We start from the raw sequence: 20,203 nt of genomic DNA on the forward strand, positions 1-20,203 counted from the left end.
TGACTTTGATATTCAATATTTTTCAATATCATCCATAACTCCATTTCTTCTGTTTTTACAGCGACTGATGTAGTGACAGTGTACGTGTTCCAAGAACCTTCCCTCCTGTCTTCCTTACAAGACAACGGCCTTACCGACGTGGTGCTCCATGCTCTCCTCATTAAAGATGTGAGTCATAGTGCTGCTTGAACACGAAGTGGTAGACAACACTAGAAGATTAGTATGATAAATATCAATGTTTCAAGGACAAGACTTACATTTTGTTTTCAGCAAAGTAAAACTTTTTTTCTACAGCTTAATTGTGTAGAAAGTGGATTTTTTGTTTTGTACATTGTTTCAAGATTGCAAAAAAATGATCCCTTTGAGAGAATAATAGTCTAATGTGTTGCATGTCAAAGTAAAAATTCACCCATTTCGTTCATTTACACATTGATTCATTCCTTCCCCCTTCTCAGGTGCCAGCCACCAGAGAAGTGCTGAGTGCCCTGCCTAACGTGTTCAGCGCCCTCTGTCTGAACCAGCGGGGACTGCAGGCCTTTGTGAGGTGTCGTCCGTTTGACAAACTGTTCAAAGTGCTGCTGTCAGAGGCCTACCTGCCTGCCATGAGGAGGAGAAGAAGCTCTGATACATTAGGTAAGGATTTTCTTTCTCAACCCCAAAGTTATTGTTAGGTTTCCCTTCCTTTTTAGTGGTAGGAACTTCAAGGTATAAATGAAAAGTATATTCTGGTCCAGTTTGATTCAGTTAATTTTTGTGATCCTGTTATTATAAGAAGACATCCAATGAAACAATGGGAAAACGTGATGGCTAAGCAAATACCAGTAGACCTTTCTTGTTGTAACAGAACTATGCAATCCAGGATTTGGATATGTTCCTATTGTGTGTATTTTGATGTGGTTATATAGAATTAACAAAAATCAAAGATAAAAGAAGTGAAAAGGGGAACCTTGATGTGAGAGTATGTTTCCTCCTGCAGGTGACACAGCATCAAACCTGGGGAACGCCATGGATGAGCTGATGAGACATCAGCCCACACTGAGGACTGACGCCACCAAGGCCATTATCAAGGTCAGCATGCAGTAGCATTCATAAACTGATAAAGTACCCAACTCAAAAGTCCCAATTGCAATAAGCCATTTGCAAGAACATTGACTTACAGCTTGCATCTTCGCACAAAACACAGACCTTTAGTTTTAAGTGACCTAGGCCAGACTAGAGGGGTTACAAAGTAGTCTGGGTAAGGACGTGAAGTCTTCCAACTCTGATCTCCTTGTTCTTGCCTCCAGCTGCTGGAACAAGTGTGTGCAATGGGCCAAGATGCCAAATTCATCTGTACGAAACCTGACACCAAGGCCACGCCTAACAGCCAGTCGCCACGGCAACCGGTGCTGGAGGAGACGTACAGCGAGGACGAGGAGGAGGAGGACGACGTGTCGAGTACCACCAGCCAAACCAGCGCCTCCAAGGGACAGGCACCGGAAGCGCAGGAGACCAAGTGAGACCTCAACCCTGACTGACTTAACACTGAAATTTGTATCAATGTTGCAGCTACTTGAGACAGAAGTATAAGCATTATGAGTAGCATGAGAAAGCGGTCTCTTCATTTATGCATGTTTTTTGCTCTGTTCTGTCCACAGAGCCCCAGGAACTGAGGAGGCCAGAACTCCTATTCCACTGCTGGACTATGTCCTGAATGTGGTAAGTTGATGGAATTTTTACCCTATGGCTGGGGGAGTGTTGTTCAGAGGCACTGTCTTGTCTACTTGCAGCACTTTCCCCGTGGCTGCTTGGTAAACTCAAGTGCCAGAAGACAGCCGTGAAGCAGACAATCCCAGCTGCTCTGTCATGTGGCAGGGACAAAATCACGGCAACACCTCACATAAGCTTAATGGTGTGCCTGTAGGATTCCTCTGTGATGATTTGGCTGCATTAAACATACAATAGTAACAGGGTTTGTGTCGGTAGCATAGTTGCTTCTCAGCTCAATAAGGCCTACCCAAGAACAGACCCAAAATATCTTCTTTTGAATTTTTTTCGTTCACAAGGTAACCATTCAGTCAATGCCAGTACAAACACAATCTCCTTAGCAGAAATGGTTATGAAGTTATAAATTTTTAAATTATGAATTTTTGTTTGCTGTTTATCGTATCTATCCTTGTGGAAGAACTTTTCAGCACATTTTCTTCTATCTCCAGATGAAGTTTGTGGAGTCGATCCTGAGCAACAACACGACGGATGACCACTGCAGGGAGTTTGTGACACAGAAGGGCCTGGTGCCCCTGCTGGACATCCTGGGACTCCCCAACCTGCCCATCGACTTCCCCACATCCCCTGCCTGTCAGGCTGTGGCCGGTGTCTGCAAGTCCATACTAGTAAGTTTGAGGCCAAGTTTTCAAATCTACACTTGTCTGCTTCATTATTTTCCTGAGACAATTGTCAGGTTTTTCAGCCTTGACTAATTTTAAGGGAAAGAATGGACCTGAGTTATCTACTGGTAAAATAAATGAAAATGAAATGAATAACACTTTTTCCGTGGATATCTATTGGATTGATAATAATGCACGTTTTGATGATAAATGATATTTTGATTGCACTGAAGCACATTTTGTCTCCTTTCTCCAGACACTAGCTCACGAGCCACAGGTCCTGAAACAAGGCCTGCTGAAGCTGAATGAAGTCCTGGAGGCATTGGAGCCGTTATACCAGCCCCTGGAACCTCCTGGAGGCTCCGTGCTTCTGCGTGAGCTGGCCAACTCCGCAGCCAATCCCGATGCAGTGTTGTCGTCACGTGACACGCCCCTTCTACACGCCATGGCAGCTGCGCACTCCTACATCCTGATGTTTGTACACGTGTGCAGAGTGGGACAGGTGTGTTTGTTGTTACAACTCTATATACAGGGCGTCACAGCCGGCAATGCATTGTCAAGGAATACTAAAATCAGATATGCAATTAGATTGCTTATTTCATTAGAACTTGAATGTATGACCATGTCTGCTAGCATTTTCACCTTCATCTCATGGTATATTGTGTTGTTTTGTTGTGTAGCAGTTTTCCTGTGTGTAATTCTTACTGTTTTCTCTCCACAGACTGATATCCGGTCGATGTCTGTGAGCCACTGGGGCTCAGACCTGGGACAGAACGTGCTGAAGGGCCTGAGCAGACTGTACCAGTCCCTGGTGTGGGAGAGCACCGTGCTTCTCTCCCTCTGTACTCCTGGTGCGCTTCCCGAGGACTGTGAGTTTGGGAAGACAGACATGACCAAACTCTTACCCAAGGACGACGGCAAGTCTTCCAGGAACAAGCTTGACGTGGGGAAGGTCGACACTGATAAACCTGGCACCAGCCTGGACAGTGAAAGAACTGAGGACCCCGTGACAGAAATGGAGGTTTCCCCCATGGAGGTGGAAGATGTTGGTTTGAACGACGCGGATAAGAAACTGAAGATTTCTCCACAACTTGCTGCTCAGATAAAACAGATCAAGCCGCTGCTGTCTGCCTCGTCCCGCCTGGGCCGTGCGCTGGCAGAGCTGTTTGGGCTGCTGGTGAAGCTGTGTGTGGGATCACCTGTCAGACAACGCAGCCGGCAGCACCCCCAGGGCAGCACCACGGCCCCCACCCCTGCTGCACGAGCCACCGCCGCATCTCTAACCAGACTGCTGGCTTCAGGCCTGTGCTGGGAACCACCTCCCAGCTGCCCCACTCCCAAGTTTAGGTCAGGCAGAATTTCAACTATCTACTCTTTCTGATCTTTCTGTCATTCTTTCCTCCATCCTTTGTTTATACTTTTTATACATGTTCTAATGTTTCCTTTCTGTGTTTCCAGGTTAACATTCTTCATCTGCTCGGTTGGCTTCACGTCTCCCATGTTGTTTGATGAGAAGAAGTTTCCATATCACCTCATGCTGCAGAAGTTCCTGTCCTCCGGGGGCCTGGACGCACTGTTCGAGTAAGTACACTCACAAGTAACACAATCATTTAATGTTGTTTGAATCATAAGATGAAATGATTGTTCTGAAGGATGTAATCCTTGACAGACAAATGTTGGTGATTGCTGATGAAGCTCGCTGTGTTTTCAGGACATTCCATTGGACCCTGACCCACGGGGGGAAGGTTTCCCTACAGGAGGGACTGGAGCACCCAGAACTGCCAGGTATGAACTCAACTTCCTGATTGTGTATACAGTGTGAATGTAACTTAACCTTTATGATATCTGTGTTATCCAAGGGTTGGAATTTAACTTATGATTTTTGGATTCTTGAACTCTAGATCTTTCCTGTGATTAGCTCAAGATCCAATGGAACATTGCCTTTGTGTGATCATCACTTACATGATCTTGTGTGCCCTCATTGACCTTGTAAAACTGATCCTATCTTACCATATTTAACCTTCCTGACCCTGCAGATGGTTCAGGAGAGTTCCTTGACGCCTGGTTGATGCTGGTGGAGAAGATGGTGAATGTGAAGAATGTTCTGGAGTCTCCCCACACGCTTCCCGCCAAACCCTCCCCCACCGCGCCTGGCTTCGTGCCCTTCAGCAGTGTACAGTTCCTGGTACATGTCCATAAGGTAGGGACCTGGAACCATGGCAAACTTGTATTGAATTTGCCTTTTACATTCACTTCTCCATTTTGTCAGTTGGATGTCAATTTACCCGCAACCATGGCAACCCTGTTTGAATATTCCCAGGCTGCCTTCAAGGCCGTGATGCACCTGTGGGATAAGAAGCCGCTGAAGACATACGGAGCGAGGATGTCGGAGTCGATGCTCGCCATGTTCTGCCACATCCTGAAAGGCGAGAGGACCATCAAGGAGCGGCTGGAGAAGGAGAAGCAGGGGGAGGAGGCGGAGAAGGAGGCCCAGGCGGCTGCAGCTGCTGCTGCAGGGACAGAAGGAGCTGCTGCAGCACCTGCTGCTGCAGCTGCTGCCGCTGCGCCGGCCAGACCACGGGAACCTGACTTTAACCAGGCACATCTACAACAGGTGGGCTGGACACTGATGGCTCTGTACCTTCCAATGACTAATGAAACACTACTGTACATTGTATAAATGTTGGAGTTCTAGGTTGGTTTTCAAAATATAAGTGTTTTTTGGTAGGAATGAATTTGACGAACATTGAACTTTTTTGTCAATGAAAGAATAACTTGAATTTCCTGTGTGTTTCAGCTGATGGACATGGGGTTTACTAGAGAGCATGCTGTGGAGGCACTGACCCACACCACGTCTCTGGAGCAGGCTACAGAGTACTGTCTCACCCACCCCCCTCCCATCCCTCTAGCTGCACAGGTAAGGCAGCAGGCTTAGGAATGGCTGGTTACTCTTGTCAAGGGTATTCAAGGTGTAATATTAAAGGAATATCGATAAAATCCCAAAACCTTGGGTCTGAAGGCCATACCAATTTGATTTGTTGGTTCTCAGATTTAAAAAAGATGTTGCTTAACTGATTGATGAACATGAAAACATTCTGAGGGGATGACTCTTGTGACCTCTTGTTGAAATGTATCTTTCACAGTGATGTTTGTGTATGTGGCTTTACCAAGGCACAGAAATGTCTGGTTTAGTTACTTTGTGGTACCAGACATGTCACAGTCATCCTCCAACTTCTCAATACACAAGGCTTTTTGTATAATCCCTAAGAATGTGTACTTTGTATGTTGATATTTCTTTGATAAATCCATACAACTGGATTACAATGAGAAATGAATATTTCAAATGCCATCTGGCATTCTTCATTAGTAATATAAAATGTATCCTGATGTTTCATGTTCAAGGAATCTGCTGAAATTTCAGGCTCAATTTAGTCTTCATTTTAGCGGTGACCAGGCCTGACATTTACACACACTTTAGTAGGAGACTGCATTGCCTTGCTAGTGTGGCTGTTTCTTGTCTTGCTGTTGATGTTTCAAGTGAGATTTAGGATTTTAAAGGTTTCTTACTGCAGCATGATGTGACTGCTTGTCATTCTTTGAACATCAACCTTAGTTTTATAACCACACTCAAAACAAAATTACTGTGACGCCTCCAAAGCAAAAACAAGGAAACTACTTGGTCCAGGTCTTGAACTTCCAGTGAACCAGTTTTGGTATTTTCTAGAACATGATGTAGTAGTTTGAGTAGTTACCAGCAGTTCTGATGATGTAATTTGGTAAGAATGTATCAGAATTTATGTTTTTAGTAATTATAGCGTGTTAAGAAAGAAATAGAATTTCAAGGTCTGGACTGGTGTTATAACAAGGCCATGGCAATGTAAGTCACCCGGTTCTCATGACTTGAAAAATATACCATTTAGAATGTTCAAAACATTTTGGAAATCTAAAACATTAGATATTCCAGCCAAGAAACGTTTACATTAATTCAATTTAAGATGGTGTTTTTTTTATTTAAAGCCAATTGTTACTGAAATCGGGCTTTGGAAGTCATAAGTGGCTTCTGTCTGGAATATCTATAAAGGATAATCTTTAATTTTGACATATAAATTGTATAAAATGCTATGCTGTTTGAGTGAGAGCCGAGTGTCTGCCTTGCTGTGGCCGGTGGCTGTGTCTGCCAGCCCCATCTCATGTCGTTTGTCCTGTCCCACAGGAGTTAGCGGATGAGATTGGGATGTCAGAGGAAGACCAGCTCAGCAGAGCTATTGCTATGTCGCTTGGAGCCAACGTTAACCCTGAGGTATTAAATAAATAAGACTCCTTCAACTCGCGTTAAGTCCTTCGCTGCTACGTTAAGCCAGAGCTTGAAAATCTCCTCTCAGATTCAACTGAAAGTTTTAATTGAGCCATTTCTGTGTCACTCTGAGCTACAAAATGTACTGTCAAACTAGCAAACAAGTCTTTGTTCTTCAACTGTCCCTCAGTCAAAATAACCTTGAGCTACAAAACCCTCCATCAAAACTCACATTACTTTGGATTGTATTGAAAAGTTCCATGGTTGATTTGCTTACTTCTCATTCTGTTTCTGGCAAGCAAGCTTTCCCACATTCTTTACTAGCAGGATGGTTTCTCAGGACATTAACAATGATACATGCTCTAATTTAGTCTAAATCTCCTGGACTGGAGTGAAATGGAAGAGTTCAGTATTTGGAAACAATGTTGTTGGAAGAATAATCCTGCATATATGGACATGTAGCATGAAATTTGAAGTGTAGTGCTGAGCACTACTATTTAAGGAGCCTCTGGTTTGGTGCAGATCTGAGGTCTGCAAGGAGTACAGTTGTAATCAAGCTTGTTTGGATCTACATTTGTACATGGCATGTACTATGACTGCTGCATGTTTCACTTCCTGTACTGTCTATACTGTGACTGCTGCATCTTACTCTGGCAACCTTACATATTCTTACAGGAAGACAGCTAGGTATAAAAAGATAATGCTTGAATACACATGTTTAGTTCCTGAAGTGGTTTGTACTGTATGGGATATTTTGTACAGTTTTGTAGCCATAATTATTGCAGAATTATAATCCTAATCCTAAGGCCTGTCTTACTCTTAACCGTGAACTTGATGGTGCTGATGACCAACATGTGTATTCTGAATGCAAGACCAATAGTACTACATGTATTTGGTATACTAGGTGCAATATTTGCTTGTTTTCTTTGTTGCTGTAGTCTTGTATTCGGTCATAAACTTTGTGTATGTTGTGATTGACTGCATACAGAAAGAAGAGATAGTAGTTTTCTGTCCACACTCTTATAAAGGTTGAGACCATGGCACTAACTCCCCCATTAGCCACTTAGTATCTTCCTAACAGCCCTCAGTGCTTGTGTGGTCTTTCTGTGGGCTGCATGTATCTATGGCAAGGGTGATTTGTGAAGGCTGTCCAAGAAACAAGTGTTTAAGGTGGAGTGGCCTTGCCTAAGTGTGGCTTTTTCCTCAGGAGGAGGCCAAGAAGAAGGAGGAGGAAGAAAGGAAGAAAAGAGAGCAGGAAGAAGCGGAGAGAGACAAACAGAAGGAAGAGGAGCCGCTCGACCCGCAGCTCGTGGCAGAGTTTACAGAGAACCTCCTGCCTGGTGGGTTCTCCTGTGGTTGTTTATTTATTCATTTAATAATCTTGAACAGATTCCATGGGAGCCTGTGACAGATGAACAGAATACAGAACTTAGGAGATTGTACAGTATGCATTGTTTGCTCTTCCTGCAACAACCAATGGAATCTAGATAGAGAAGCATGTGACTTATGTACATCCTGTGCTGCAGGTTGTCTGCGCCTGGTGGATGCGCTGCCTGACACAGTGTACCGTGTGTGTGATCTCCTGCTGGTGGCCGTGAAGAGAAACAACGCAGCCTGGAGGGACAAGATGCTGGTGGACGTGGCAGGACAGGTGACTAGGATACTGCTACAGCTTGATCCACTCCTACAAAAATTCTCCTGGAAAATGGTTCAATGAAACTTTGGATCCATTTTTATGGAACATACCAGATTGTTTTTGATTCTCTAACAGTTACTGTTACATTTTTAAAATCATATTGCCATTCAAAAGTTAAATCGCTTATTGTTGATAAGGCACAAGTTTGCACATGTTGAAGTTGTTCTCCTGTTCCCCAGATCCATGCCCGTGCTGTTGTGCTGCTGGAGGCAGCTGCACCTCTGCGAGCCGGTGATGACAGGACCGTCCAGGACTGGTCCAGCCAGCTGTCCAACCTGGCACAGGCGGCACAGCTGTCTGCCAGAGCACATCTCTTCACTCTGCTGTTTGAGGTGAGGGTGGAGAAGAGTAATTTGGTAGATGGATGGGAAGATGTGGTTGGGTAATATATGAATGAAAATGAATGACTAATTGAATCCAGATCTTAGTTGCATACCAGGACTTCTTGGTAATCTAACTTGCAGGTTGATGAAAATGGTTGTAGACTTCAGGATGGAGTAAGCTGTTAATTGTTACAGTGTCTAGGGACAATCATGTGAATACTGTATATAGCATCTGTCCTTGTTATGACTTCAGTAGCCTCAAACAGGAGTAAGACATGTTCTGATCCCCCCCCTCCCCTCCCCAGGAGCTGCGTCAGCCATGTGCCCAGGTCCTGGAGGACTCCGGCCTGGTGACAGTCCTGGTCAGTCTGTTGGAGACAGCACAGCAGTGCCTCTCAGCCTGCAAGGAGGCACCTACTCCAAAGTAAGGCACTGTTCTGTGGGAATCACAGCCAAGCATAGTTAGTACATACCAACCTGTGACAGTAGTAAAGCATATAAAGAAAATAATGCAAAAGTCAATCATGTTAAGTAACAAGTCTCTAAGTCTCTAAATGAGGAATGATATGATTACATGTCAGCCATAGAGGGTAATCAAACATAACATGGCTGAACATATAACCTTCTACCTGACTGGGATAGTGGTCATCATCACCACAGGAAACTATAGAAATCAAACTAACCTGGCTGCACACCCATTCCCCTACCATAGTGTACACACACGATGACAGGTGGGCATTACTGTGCAGCTAGAGAAACATGGTTCTCAGAAATCATCTCTCTGTCACATCATTGGGAGGGAGAATCAAGCTGGGACTACAGATCAACGTCCGTTTCCCCAAATTCCAGTCTTGTCATCTGGTATTTCAGAGATCGACTACGATTTATAGAGTACCCTTCTGTTGAATAGACAATCTCCCTTTGCAGTATGACCTTTGTACAACAAGCCCTGTGAGATATAAGAGTTTTGAGTCATGTGAGATGTGTAGTCAGATGAAGATGTACCATTTGTGTCCCCAGGTGGCTGGCACCTGTTGTGCTGCTGGTCGACCTGTACCAGAAGATGGCTGTGTCCAGCAAGAGGAGGAATGCCATCACCAAGGTAACAGCTGCTTACTAGCTCACCAGGACTCCCTGTAGAATCTCAGATAATTCTCTGACTCTCTGTTAGTCATGTTTCTCCTAGAGCTACAGTATAGTGTTCTGTCAGTGTTCCTAAGAAAGACAACCTCACTAGACTGATTTTACAGGAAGCCCCCATATTCATATTCATCTTCACCACTGTTGTGTGTGTTCCCAGGAGCTGGAGTCCCACACCTGGAAGTGGTTTGATGACAGGACCGGGCGATGGTGCAACTACAGTGCCAGTAACAACGCCACCATCGACCAGGCTTACCGGGCTGGGGAGGCCACTGTCAGGTAAGGGATCCTGGGGATCAATCTTAAATCTGTATAGTATAACCAGTAAACCACTTTTTACTCTTAGACTATCATTCTCAACCTGGAGCCCAAAAAAAGAAAATCTGTGACTTCTTGAGCAGTGGCTGCACACCCATTCCCCTACCATAGTGTACACACACGATGACAGGTGGGCATTACTGTGCAGCTAGAGAAACATGGTTCTCAGAAATCATCTCTCTGTCACATCATTGGGAGGGAGAATCAAGCTGGGACTACAGATAAATTTCTGTATCAACATCTGCATATTTGTAAAGTTTAAAATGAAGGTGAGAGCCTGGAGTTGAAGGAAACTGAGTCAGTTTTTGGAACGTTTCAGGTTTACCGCGGGCAGGCGACGTTACATCGTCCACTTCGGCACCATGGTGCAGATCAACGAGGAGACGGCCAACAGGAGACCCATCATGCTATCCCTCCCACCCAAGGACGACAAGGACAACAGCAAGGAGAAGGAGAAGATCAAGGAGAAGCGAGCCTCAGCCAAGGCATTCCTACAGAAGGTGGTGGGAACAGAACAGGCAGAGACTGAAGCTGCAGAAGAACAGAACACGGAGGAGAAGAAAGGTGCAGATCAGTTGTGCATGAAAGTGCTAAGTAGTAGCTGCAATAAAAGTAAATCTTTTAATTTTAGAGGTAAATTTACCTGGTTTAGATCTGTAGTAGAGCCTGCTATGTTGACCTCTCTGTTGACCTGCTAAACTCTGACCTTCCTGTTACACTAGAAGCTGAACAGAAAATGGAGACAGATGAAACTGCTGCATCAAAGGAGGAGAAGAAAGAAGAGGAGAAGAAAGGTGGGAAAAGGGGTTTCTGTTTTATTAGTGTCCTTGAGTAGCTTATTCCAACTGGTTGATGAATGATGTTATTGTCATTTACATGAACTTAGCAGGTACACAGCACTTGATGTTAGAAGCACTACCCATGCTGAAATCTTCTGTCTCTTTAGTTCCAGAGGAGGAGGTTAGACTGATAAAGGGCCTGGCATCAGAGCAGATCTCAACGCTGGTCAGGTGAGTTGTATCACCTGAAAAACCCTGTGTGAAATGTTTATTACAAAGAGTGTTTGTTTCTCAGCAAGTGTTAAGTTCAAATGGCTTATCAACATACATTCCTTTCTACACAACCAAATTAATGTGATCTTCTCAGCTGGCATGTATGTTTTATGCTTAACCAACCTGATGAGACTATTTACTGTCCATCTGTTCCAGGGCGTGTGTGGGGTTGATAGGGATCCCCGTAGACCCAGACACACTACACGCAGTGATGCGGCTGTGCCTGCGCTGCACCAGAGAACACCAGCACGCGCTCCAGTTCGCTGACCTCGGCGGGACCAAGCTGCTCCTGGACCTGAAGCAGTCTTCTGCCTTCACAGGCTTCAACGGGCTGGCGACGTTACTGATCCGACATGTGCTGGAGGAACCCAACACACTCAGGCACACCATGGAGAAGGTTTGTTTATCTATACTGGGCTTGTTGGAAGGTCTATTATGATAAGTGGTATGGTTGTGACAGGTAGACTTTAGCCCACTTTGTGCAACATGTACTGATTTTCAGTGGCAAGAATTTTGTTATATGTTTGTATTCTCTGTTCTCTGTTTGTGTTCCTTTTACATAGGAAGTACAAGCACATGCCAAATCAATAGTTAGACTTTTCCTTGAGAAGAAACTGAAGCTTAATATATCTTCCTCCCCCAGGCGGTGCGTGGGACTGCAGCTGGAGGTACGGGGAGTAACGTGCTTGGTGTTGCTGCGGGGAGTCTCGGGTCGAGAGAGTTCCACTACCTGCTGAGAATACTGGGCCCCGCGGCCTGCAGGAGTGCTGAACTGTTCCGGGAAACGGCGTGGAACGCTCTACGTATCGCACTGCCCCCTCCCTCCAGAAGGGGAAACCTAGGTGGGTTGATGACTGGTGTTCTACAGATCTGTTTGAATGTGTACATTCACGTTTATAGGTTTATAAAACGAGGAGACTTTTTTTGTTGCACTCAGAATATACAGGTTTACATGAAAATGTACTTAGGAGAAGACTTTTGATTGTGAAAATTTTTCTTTGCAGCCTCAGATGAAGAGGAGTACAACAGGGTTCTTGGCCCCAATGCTGTCCAGCTCCTTAAGACGGCATCTTCCAAGCCATTTGCACCTCCACCACTGGAAGGAGTCATCAAGGAGGTCATGTATGACCTTCTCAACGCGCTTGCTACTCAGCCAACAGAAACGAACACTGAGGGAGCCTCCAACACAGCAGAGTCGGACACAGAGACAGGGGAAGCTGTGATGAACTTTGGGAATGAGACGGGGACACAGGCCATCCGCAGACAGAACAGTGTAACAGAGCTGGATGGGGGTTCAGAGTATGACAGTGGCACTTACCAGGTAAGGGGCAGACCTTTATACTGTTGGTCATAGACAGAAACCTGCTTTTGTCAGGTGTATTAGAGAGACTGGGACCAAATTCATACAGCAAACCTTGATGAAAATAGAGCTGTTTACCAATTTGCCATACATTGTGTATCCATTACAACTATTGTACATTGAAGTTTATTGTTTTGTGTTTTTTTCTTCAGCTGTCCGGCAGTGACATCTTTGTGAGCGCCCCGAGCAGTCGTGCAGCCAGCACGGAGAACCTGGATCAGCAGGGCACAGAACCCGACGACAAGGCCAAGGACAAGACTGCTGCCGAGCAGAAGGCCAAAGCTGCAGCCAACCGGCCGCTCATGACCAAGTCTGCCATCCTGAAGCTGCTGGCTGAGCTGGTGCGCTCATACGCCAGCGTGGCTCTGCAGATCTCCCAGTACCACTACACAGCAGGCCAGGTCGACGGCATCAAGGAGGTGAGGCAGAGTCAAACTTACAACTTACAGAATAAATCATGACACTGGACAAACAGAATCTTTGGGCAATGATACAGGCAGGGCTTTACCCAATAGATACCTAGTTAAGTTCTACGGTGTGTTCACATCTGCTGCTGTTGGATTTTTGTTGATCGTTGCTGAAATTCCCACATGTTGATTTAGTTCATGTTTGTCATCATGGATGCAAAATCCAGCAAGTGACAAAATTTGAGTCAACATTGTTGATTTCTTAGTATTCACCAGCAAATTTGATGTTTCAGGATGGCACTGTGCTGGCATATGTGTTGGACAACCTGCTGCCCACAGGCACTGATGACAGTGACAAGGACACCCCGATGCTTGCGAGGACCCTGTTGGCTGCCATAGCGGCCAGTAACCACAGTCCTGACGCACAGGGACTGCTGGTACAGGAGGTCAAGGCTGCCCTGAGCAGGGCCCTGGCACTGCCCGAGAGCTCAGACAAGCACACACGCGTGCAGGCACTGGTGGGGCTTATAGGGACCATGATGGAGGCATGTCCACCTACAGGGGGCTTCCAGCAGCACCAGGTACCACTCGTGTTTTTACGGTACAAATTGGTTTTGAGATAGCCCATGGCCATTTGACCTAAGAACTGACCAAGAAAGGCCTTTGATGCTTTGCATGTGAAAGACAGCATTTTGGGCAAACATATAAGTAAGGGTTTATGTTACCTTTTTGTATTTTCCCCTTGACAACAGCAAGCCTTCAAGTCCCAGCAGCAGAACAGCATGAACAACATGATCCGGATCTTCCTACGACGTGGCCTGGTGACAGATCTGGCCCGGATTCCCCACAGCCTGGATCTGTCCAGCCCCAACATGGCCACCACGGTGAACGCAGCGCTGAAGCCGCTGGAGACACTGTCCCGTATCGTGAACCAGCCCAGCACCATGGTGGGGAAGGGTGGTGCCAAGGCGAAGGAGGGGACACAGTCTGCCACCGGCGAGGAGTCGGGAACCAGCCAGCAAGGTTTGTTTGTTTCGCAAGAATGAATTATCACAATGTGGAAGGGAGGGCAAAACACCTTTACACTTGCAAACATGAAAACAATAGAACAACAAGACTCTACAGTACAATATTCACAGAAACGTAGATTTAATATAACACTTAATTTGTGACGTCAATTACTCTTTCACATGCAGTTAAGATGTTCTGCTTGTGTTTCTTGTTTCCCTGTTTCTGTCATTGCCATTCTGATAGCTACTTTTAATTAGAATTTAATATGCTGCTGTCTTTTCATCATACCATGGTTTTAATGCGTCCCCTGCAGACACAGATGCAGAAACCCCCAGAACAGACGACGGAGAGCAGGGGACTCAGGAGGACACCCAGGCTACCAGAGGTAACGACTTGTGGGGATATGGGTCTTCTTCATTGTTTGAAAATTGTTGAAATTTGACAATTCAAACTGTTCTTTTTAGGGCATGAGACATTTTTGTGTCTCAGTAGTTTTTGTTCTTTATTTGAAATCACTCAAAACAGGACATTTTTTTGAGAGATGTAGACAGTAAATTTTGCCTGTCTGCCTGTCAGGTGAGGGTGAGGATAACGAGGGGTTTGCGGAGTCTCTTGAGGCGCCGGTGAGCCAGGAGAGCCACACCAACTCCATGCAGTACAGCGCTGACCTGGACGATGTGATCGACCAGCTGCTGGAAGGCGACACAGAGGACGACATCCTGGCAGAAACACTGATGGTCTCCTCCACACGCCGCATCCAGAGGGAATCCACTACAGGTCAGCAGGCTGCAGTTTGTAAGAAAGCTGTTAGGACTCCTTTAGCACTATGAGACTATCTATATTCTAAAAGAGATCCTAAAGTTCTGATGACTTCCCAAGTCTAATATGGGTAATGTGAGATTATTGGTGTATTTGCTGATAATATTTTTCATGCAAAAATTTATAGTCAAGCCTGTACAAGTGAAAGCATAGGGAGTCCACTACCTTGCCAATTAGATATTTTCCCCATTGACTCATTCAGAATCCTGTCTATAGTAACCACCTGTTCACATATAGCAGGTTTTATTGATGCTCTGAGTGGACTTTGGCAGTTTGACTGAACTCTCTCTCTCTGACATGTCTTTATTTGTTGCCGGCAGACTCGCAGGGCCTGGGAGATTCCCAGCTCACGCAGGATTCCAGGGATGGGGAGGACACGGAAATGGCGAGCGAACATTCGCAGGAAGGTGTGCGCAGAAATGGTAACACGTTCTGTTTGAACCTCGCGGTGCTTGTGGTGCACGTAAAGCAATGGTGAATGGCACAGCACTGCATGGGACTGGCCGGCTGCACAAAACACTTTTATTTGGCTTCTGGACTTTTTTGTTAACACTTTCTATTTTCGTGCCTTTCTATGTTGTAGTAAAGAAAAGCATTGTTTTTTTTACACTGCATTGGATTAGTCAGCTGTACACAAAACCTTTTTTCGTTCAGTTCCTAGTTCATTTAGCCCTGCACTTGCATGATTTGCCTGTCAAAAACTGCCATTTTGTTTCATCTGGTCGTTTGCTACCTTTTTAACTTTAGATACTTTCTTTTTTGCTGTTCTGTTTAGTTTTTGTGGCAGGAATTGAAAGCTACCTGACTGTTGAGCTACCAGCTTAGTCGTATTCTGCATGTGATTTTAAATTCAGAAAAAGATCTCATTCAAATAAATCTGCATAACAACACAGCTTGCATGCTGTGACTTTGGTAAGACTAAGAATGCTCATGTGGAATGTGGGTACACTGTTTTACATCTAACAGATGTGGTCAATGCATTTAGCCAAAAGACTTCTTTTAGCTGAAGTAAGTCGGTCGGAGATATGTGTAAAACCCAGCAGGCTGTACCTGAACTTATCCCTCTCCCTGCAGACATGGTGGTGGTGGAGTCTGGGGAGGAGGATCAGAACGATGATGATGATGAAGATGGAGGGTCCAGTGCCGACGACTCAGGCAGTGAGGAGGAGGATGAACATGATGAACAGGTGGGATGTTTCTTCATGTATATTTTTTTGTTAAAATACTAAGTTAAACTTAAATGTCACACTGACTTCTAGACTTTAGGCAACTTAGTTCATTTTTGAAAGTCAACAATTGCCAAGTGCAAATAAAGAAATCAATGAATGTTGTATGTTCAGGAGGAGGAAGAAGAGGAGGAGGAGGATGGGGATGAGGAGGATGTGGAAGATGAAGGATCAGAGATGGGGAGGACGTTTGACATAGATGAGTACGAGGATGACTCGCTGTTCCGCCTGCAGGAAGGAGATGAGGACCTGTTCCTCCAGCTGGAGGAGATGTTCTCTAACGCTGGTAAGGCCATGATAAGTCCATTGTTAAGATCACATCTTGTGGAGAGTTAAAATCTAGTGAAAAGGTGAAAATATTTGGCCATGATAGCTGCCAGTGATGTTTTCAAGTGACAGTAAGGCCAGTCATACAAGATTGTTTGTACCACATCCTTCTATCTGAACCTTCCAACCATATACAAAGTAGGAAAATTTTATTTTTTTAAAGCTTATACCTGGAGATATACCTGGAGTAAGGCCAGGCTAAGTCAGTTGTTTAAATGACATCCTCTGGAGACCTTAGATCTGATGCTTAACAGAAAAGTGTCACAGTTAAAAGGACAACCTTATTTCTTATGTTCATGAAGGGTATGGAGGAAGGATTCCATTTTGATTTACATTTTTGCTCATTTTTGTACAGTTTTATCACACTTGAAATATATTTTCTTATTTAATGGTTCTTACATGCTGATAAGTGTCAAGCTCTTACTTCAGTTTTGCTTACCAGTAATCTAAGAGCTGCTTCTGTGTATCTTTTGAATGTGCAGCATCTTTAGTGCAGCTGGCAGTGAAAAGTGAATGTTGAAAAAGCTTGCTTAAGCAGTATTTTTTTCCTAAAAACACCTTTGCTGCTTGATGTGTATAAATGTTCAGAGCTGCTATAACACTTCTGCTGGCTGCCAGGAGTGAAGAAGTTGGACCTAAACGCTGCTTGTTCTGACTGTGTTTCTCCCAGGCGAGGCTTACCAATGGGGGCTGCCGTCGTCCGTGCGCACATGTACATACCCGCTGCCCGTGGCTGTGCATGACGACAATGGTAATGATGGCTCAGGTAGACGCTGCTCTGTTCTCTCACGCTTCTTGTCGTGGAAGGCAGCATGCAGCTTACGTTAACCTGCCGCTCACTTCTGTTTCATTTCCTGTCTTATTTCATGTAATAAACTTCAACAGTTATGTTACTGTACTGTTTTTTGCCTGTTTAGTTTCTAAAGAAACCCTCTTGTCCAACACTCATTTTGTCCAGTATTCTCAGTACTGTATGTCCCAAAGTGTGGTCAATATTGCAGTTTTGTTTTCATCATACAGTGATGAATGTTGTTGCAGCAATGTTTCCAATTCACCAATTGTTGGGCTTGATGAGTATTTTTGTACTGTTAAAGTAGTTTAGCCCCTGTGCTCTTTGGTGTTCATGTATTTTGAAGGAAACTCCTGTGCCCATAATGAGCACATATTTTGATGTTGCTAAAAGATTAAATTTTGCTACATGTAGCTAAGCCCCTGTGTTGCGGTTCGTGTATAATGTTACATGTTGAGAGTATTACTACATGTAGCTAAGCCCCTGTGTACTGGTGTGTATTTGAAGGAAACCCCTCCGTCCTCCCAGCTCCGTCCATGAGCATTGCGGTGAGCCACCCCCTCATGGTCCGCCATGCCGACCACAGCCAGGTGGCCGGGATCGTCACCTCGTCTGGGCGCGTGCATCGGCTGGGACGAACCGGGCGGGGCCACCGCCACTACGTCCCCGCCACCCAAACCATCCACGTGCACTACTCCGGCGGCACCAGGCCTCAACCACCTGCCATTCTGCAGAGGTGAGGATGTCAACTGTTAGGACAGGCAAATTTGATTTGTGTAGAAAGAAGCAGTAAAGTTTTCAATTCTGAGGTTCTACTTCATTCTATGTTGTGCACCCCAAATTTTTTCTGTGCACCAAAATTTTGAGGTTAGACCAGTGCACATGCTCCCAAGATTGAATGTGGAGCCCTGCATGTGATAACTGTCTTCATGTTGCCCCAGGTTACTGGGCCCCACAGCAGCAGCAGATGTGCTGCAGCTCACCCAGCAGACCGGCCGGCAGTACGCTCGAGTCTTCATCGGTGGAGATGACGTCCGTGTCATGGCAGGACAGGAGGACGACATCTTTGATGACCTGCTGAACGAGGGCGGTAGTGGCGGGTTCAGCGACGCTGCGCCCAGTACTGGTGCTGGGCTGCTGCAGAACGTGCTGACAGCACAGAACCGGTGGGCCGAGGAGTGTCGGGTACTCGATGGGGACGGCGTGCACCATGTCATCGCTGGTCAGTCATTACTGTCATATTGTTTCCTTCATGGTTTTCATAGAGTGACAGAATGATTCAGCTCCACTGTTTTAAATTTCGGCCTCCCCGGACCTACAGAAAAATCTATATTATATCTATATTAGTAGGGAGAGCTTTGAGATATTTCTTCCCACAATGGCTTACAAACTGCATAATTTTAACTGTAACAGTAGTCTTAACCCTTGTTAAATTGAACAGTCCCTTTGTTATGTTCCTTTTTATGTGATTCCTTTCATTCTCTTTATTGGCCTTAGTGAAAGTGCTCCTTGTCCATGGTTACTTCTTGTTTCAAAGTTTGTTCCCTTCTCCTTCCACAGCTGTGAAGAAGTCAATCCTTGAGAAGCTGGAAGAACACTGCAAGAAGGAGCTTGAGGAGCGTCAGGAGAAGAAGAAGAAACAACAGGAGGAGGAGGACAAGAAGAAGGAGAAGGAAGAGGAAGAGAAGAAGAAAAAGGAGAAAGAAGCCAAAGAGAAAGGAGAGACGTCAGGGCCTGAGGGTCGGGATGGGGAGGCCATGGAGGTGAGACGAAAACAAGACATTCCCAGTTCTTACTCTTGTCATGCAAAATTGGTAATCTGAATGGTATTGATGTAACAAGGTGGAAAAGATTCCTCATGCATGACTCAACTTATTAAAAGATTAGAAGATTAGATTTATTTAAATTTGACCCAACCATGTATGTTGGTTATTGATCAGTGTTGTTTCTTCCCAGGTTGGAACCTCCGAGTCCACAGAAACGTCAGACTCCACCTCCACCCTGCCTGGGTCCCAGTCACAGGCTTCCATCGTTGCCGAGATTATTTCTGCTGTCGGCGGGCTGGACAGCAATGGGCTGGAGCCCAGCACTGAAACGGCAGAGCAGGTGCCAGAAGGGTCCACTCCATCCAGGGGGGAGGCAGCTAGCACTGAAGCAAGCTCAACAGAACCTACCACATCTGTACCCACAGCTGTTACAGCTTCTGCTGCGTCCCCCGCTCCTGTCGTGGCACGGTCCTACAACGTGTCGGTGACCCCTTCCCTTCCGTTTCCGAGTGACTTGCAACAACTGGTTGAGGAGGAAACTGCACGACAGACAACAGAGGAGGGGTCAACATCACAACAACCTGGAGAAGAAACAGTACCACAGGTTTGTGTTTTGTTTTTTCAACTTGTTTGTACACTGTATTTTTTCATCACCTTTAAAGTTTGTTTTATTACATGTTTAAGATTTTGACGGTAGCAATTATTTAGAAGTTCAGATTCCAGCTCTGAAGGTCAGGGCAGGGAGAATGTTGTGGTTTTGTGCAAGAAGTTCCAACATAGAATGATGTTTTAATGTTTATGTAGGTTGCTGGGTTCCTCCCTGCTCCCATGGAGACAAGTAGCAGCACAACATCAGGACAGGACGATGTGACCACGTCCACGGACAGCTCCGTCAGCATCAGCCCCAGCGCGGGAACAGACGCAGCCATGCCCATGGACACGTCGGAGGCAGCCGTCAGACAGGAGCCAGGACAGCGGCAGGGCAGCGCAGACAGCGGGACGTCAGCAGGGACAGGAGTGACAGCAGAGGGAGGGGAGGCAGAACAGGCTGCTGCTCAAACTACAGGTGGGGACAGTGGGCACATGTGTCAGTCATGGATATTAACAGTCAAGATTTCAGCAAAGCTTGTAGGCATTGATTTGTTTGTGATGTAATGGTGGGAGGAGCCAAATGTTTGGGGTAAGCAACAACATACGGTGTTGAAAATGTTTCATCAAATGTCATCAGCTCATGTGTGTGTAATACAGTTACTGGTTTGATTTTGATATGACTGGGGAAGAACAAATAACATACTATGCGGCAAATGC

General features: G+C 45.4%; 1 protein-coding gene across 14 annotated transcripts in view; it reads left to right on the forward strand.

Moving 5' to 3' along the window:
• Positions 1-20,203, forward strand: part of LOC109477297 (E3 ubiquitin-protein ligase HUWE1-like) — a 51,399-nt gene that overhangs the window by 17,840 nt on the left and 13,356 nt on the right. For 7 of the 14 annotated variants that reach the window (XM_019778398.1, XM_019778409.1, XM_019778406.1 and 4 more), the window contains exons 20-59: positions 62-168; positions 456-633; positions 977-1,068; positions 1,287-1,495; positions 1,638-1,698; positions 2,196-2,372; positions 2,623-2,868; positions 3,088-3,713; positions 3,825-3,947; positions 4,078-4,151; positions 4,403-4,566; positions 4,687-4,980; positions 5,164-5,283; positions 6,580-6,666; positions 7,868-8,000; positions 8,187-8,311; positions 8,536-8,688; positions 8,985-9,103; positions 9,700-9,781; positions 9,980-10,098; positions 10,457-10,701; positions 10,860-10,931; positions 11,084-11,147; positions 11,346-11,586; positions 11,833-12,031; positions 12,194-12,510; positions 12,702-12,968; positions 13,250-13,537; positions 13,709-13,979; positions 14,281-14,352; positions 14,544-14,744; positions 15,107-15,208; positions 15,861-15,973; positions 16,127-16,298; positions 17,010-17,105; positions 17,637-17,865; positions 18,071-18,351; positions 18,690-18,892; positions 19,086-19,499; positions 19,700-19,961. In XM_019778398.1, the coding sequence (XP_019633957.1) occupies positions 62-168; positions 456-633; positions 977-1,068; positions 1,287-1,495; positions 1,638-1,698; positions 2,196-2,372; positions 2,623-2,868; positions 3,088-3,713; positions 3,825-3,947; positions 4,078-4,151; positions 4,403-4,566; positions 4,687-4,980; positions 5,164-5,283; positions 6,580-6,666; positions 7,868-8,000; positions 8,187-8,311; positions 8,536-8,688; positions 8,985-9,103; positions 9,700-9,781; positions 9,980-10,098; positions 10,457-10,701; positions 10,860-10,931; positions 11,084-11,147; positions 11,346-11,586; positions 11,833-12,031; positions 12,194-12,510; positions 12,702-12,968; positions 13,250-13,537; positions 13,709-13,979; positions 14,281-14,352; positions 14,544-14,744; positions 15,107-15,208; positions 15,861-15,973; positions 16,127-16,298; positions 17,010-17,105; positions 17,637-17,865; positions 18,071-18,351; positions 18,690-18,892; positions 19,086-19,499; positions 19,700-19,961 (7,398 nt within the window). The remainder of the gene's footprint in view (positions 1-61; positions 169-455; positions 634-976; positions 1,069-1,286; positions 1,496-1,637; positions 1,699-2,195; positions 2,373-2,622; positions 2,869-3,087; positions 3,714-3,824; positions 3,948-4,077; positions 4,152-4,402; positions 4,567-4,686; positions 4,981-5,163; positions 5,284-6,579; positions 6,667-7,867; positions 8,001-8,186; positions 8,312-8,535; positions 8,689-8,984; positions 9,104-9,699; positions 9,782-9,979; positions 10,099-10,456; positions 10,702-10,859; positions 10,932-11,083; positions 11,148-11,345; positions 11,587-11,832; positions 12,032-12,193; positions 12,511-12,701; positions 12,969-13,249; positions 13,538-13,708; positions 13,980-14,280; positions 14,353-14,543; positions 14,745-15,106; positions 15,209-15,860; positions 15,974-16,126; positions 16,299-17,009; positions 17,106-17,636; positions 17,866-18,070; positions 18,352-18,689; positions 18,893-19,085; positions 19,500-19,699; positions 19,962-20,203) is intronic. The other 7 variants (XM_019778403.1, XM_019778401.1, XM_019778407.1 and 4 more) reach the window with 7 other exon arrangements.

This window comes from Branchiostoma belcheri, unplaced genomic scaffold, assembly GCF_001625305.1.
Source record: "Branchiostoma belcheri isolate BF01 breed outbred unplaced genomic scaffold, Haploidv18h27 scaffold4, whole genome shotgun sequence".
In the NCBI taxonomy this organism is placed as follows: domain Eukaryota; kingdom Metazoa; phylum Chordata; class Leptocardii; order Amphioxiformes; family Branchiostomatidae; genus Branchiostoma; species Branchiostoma belcheri.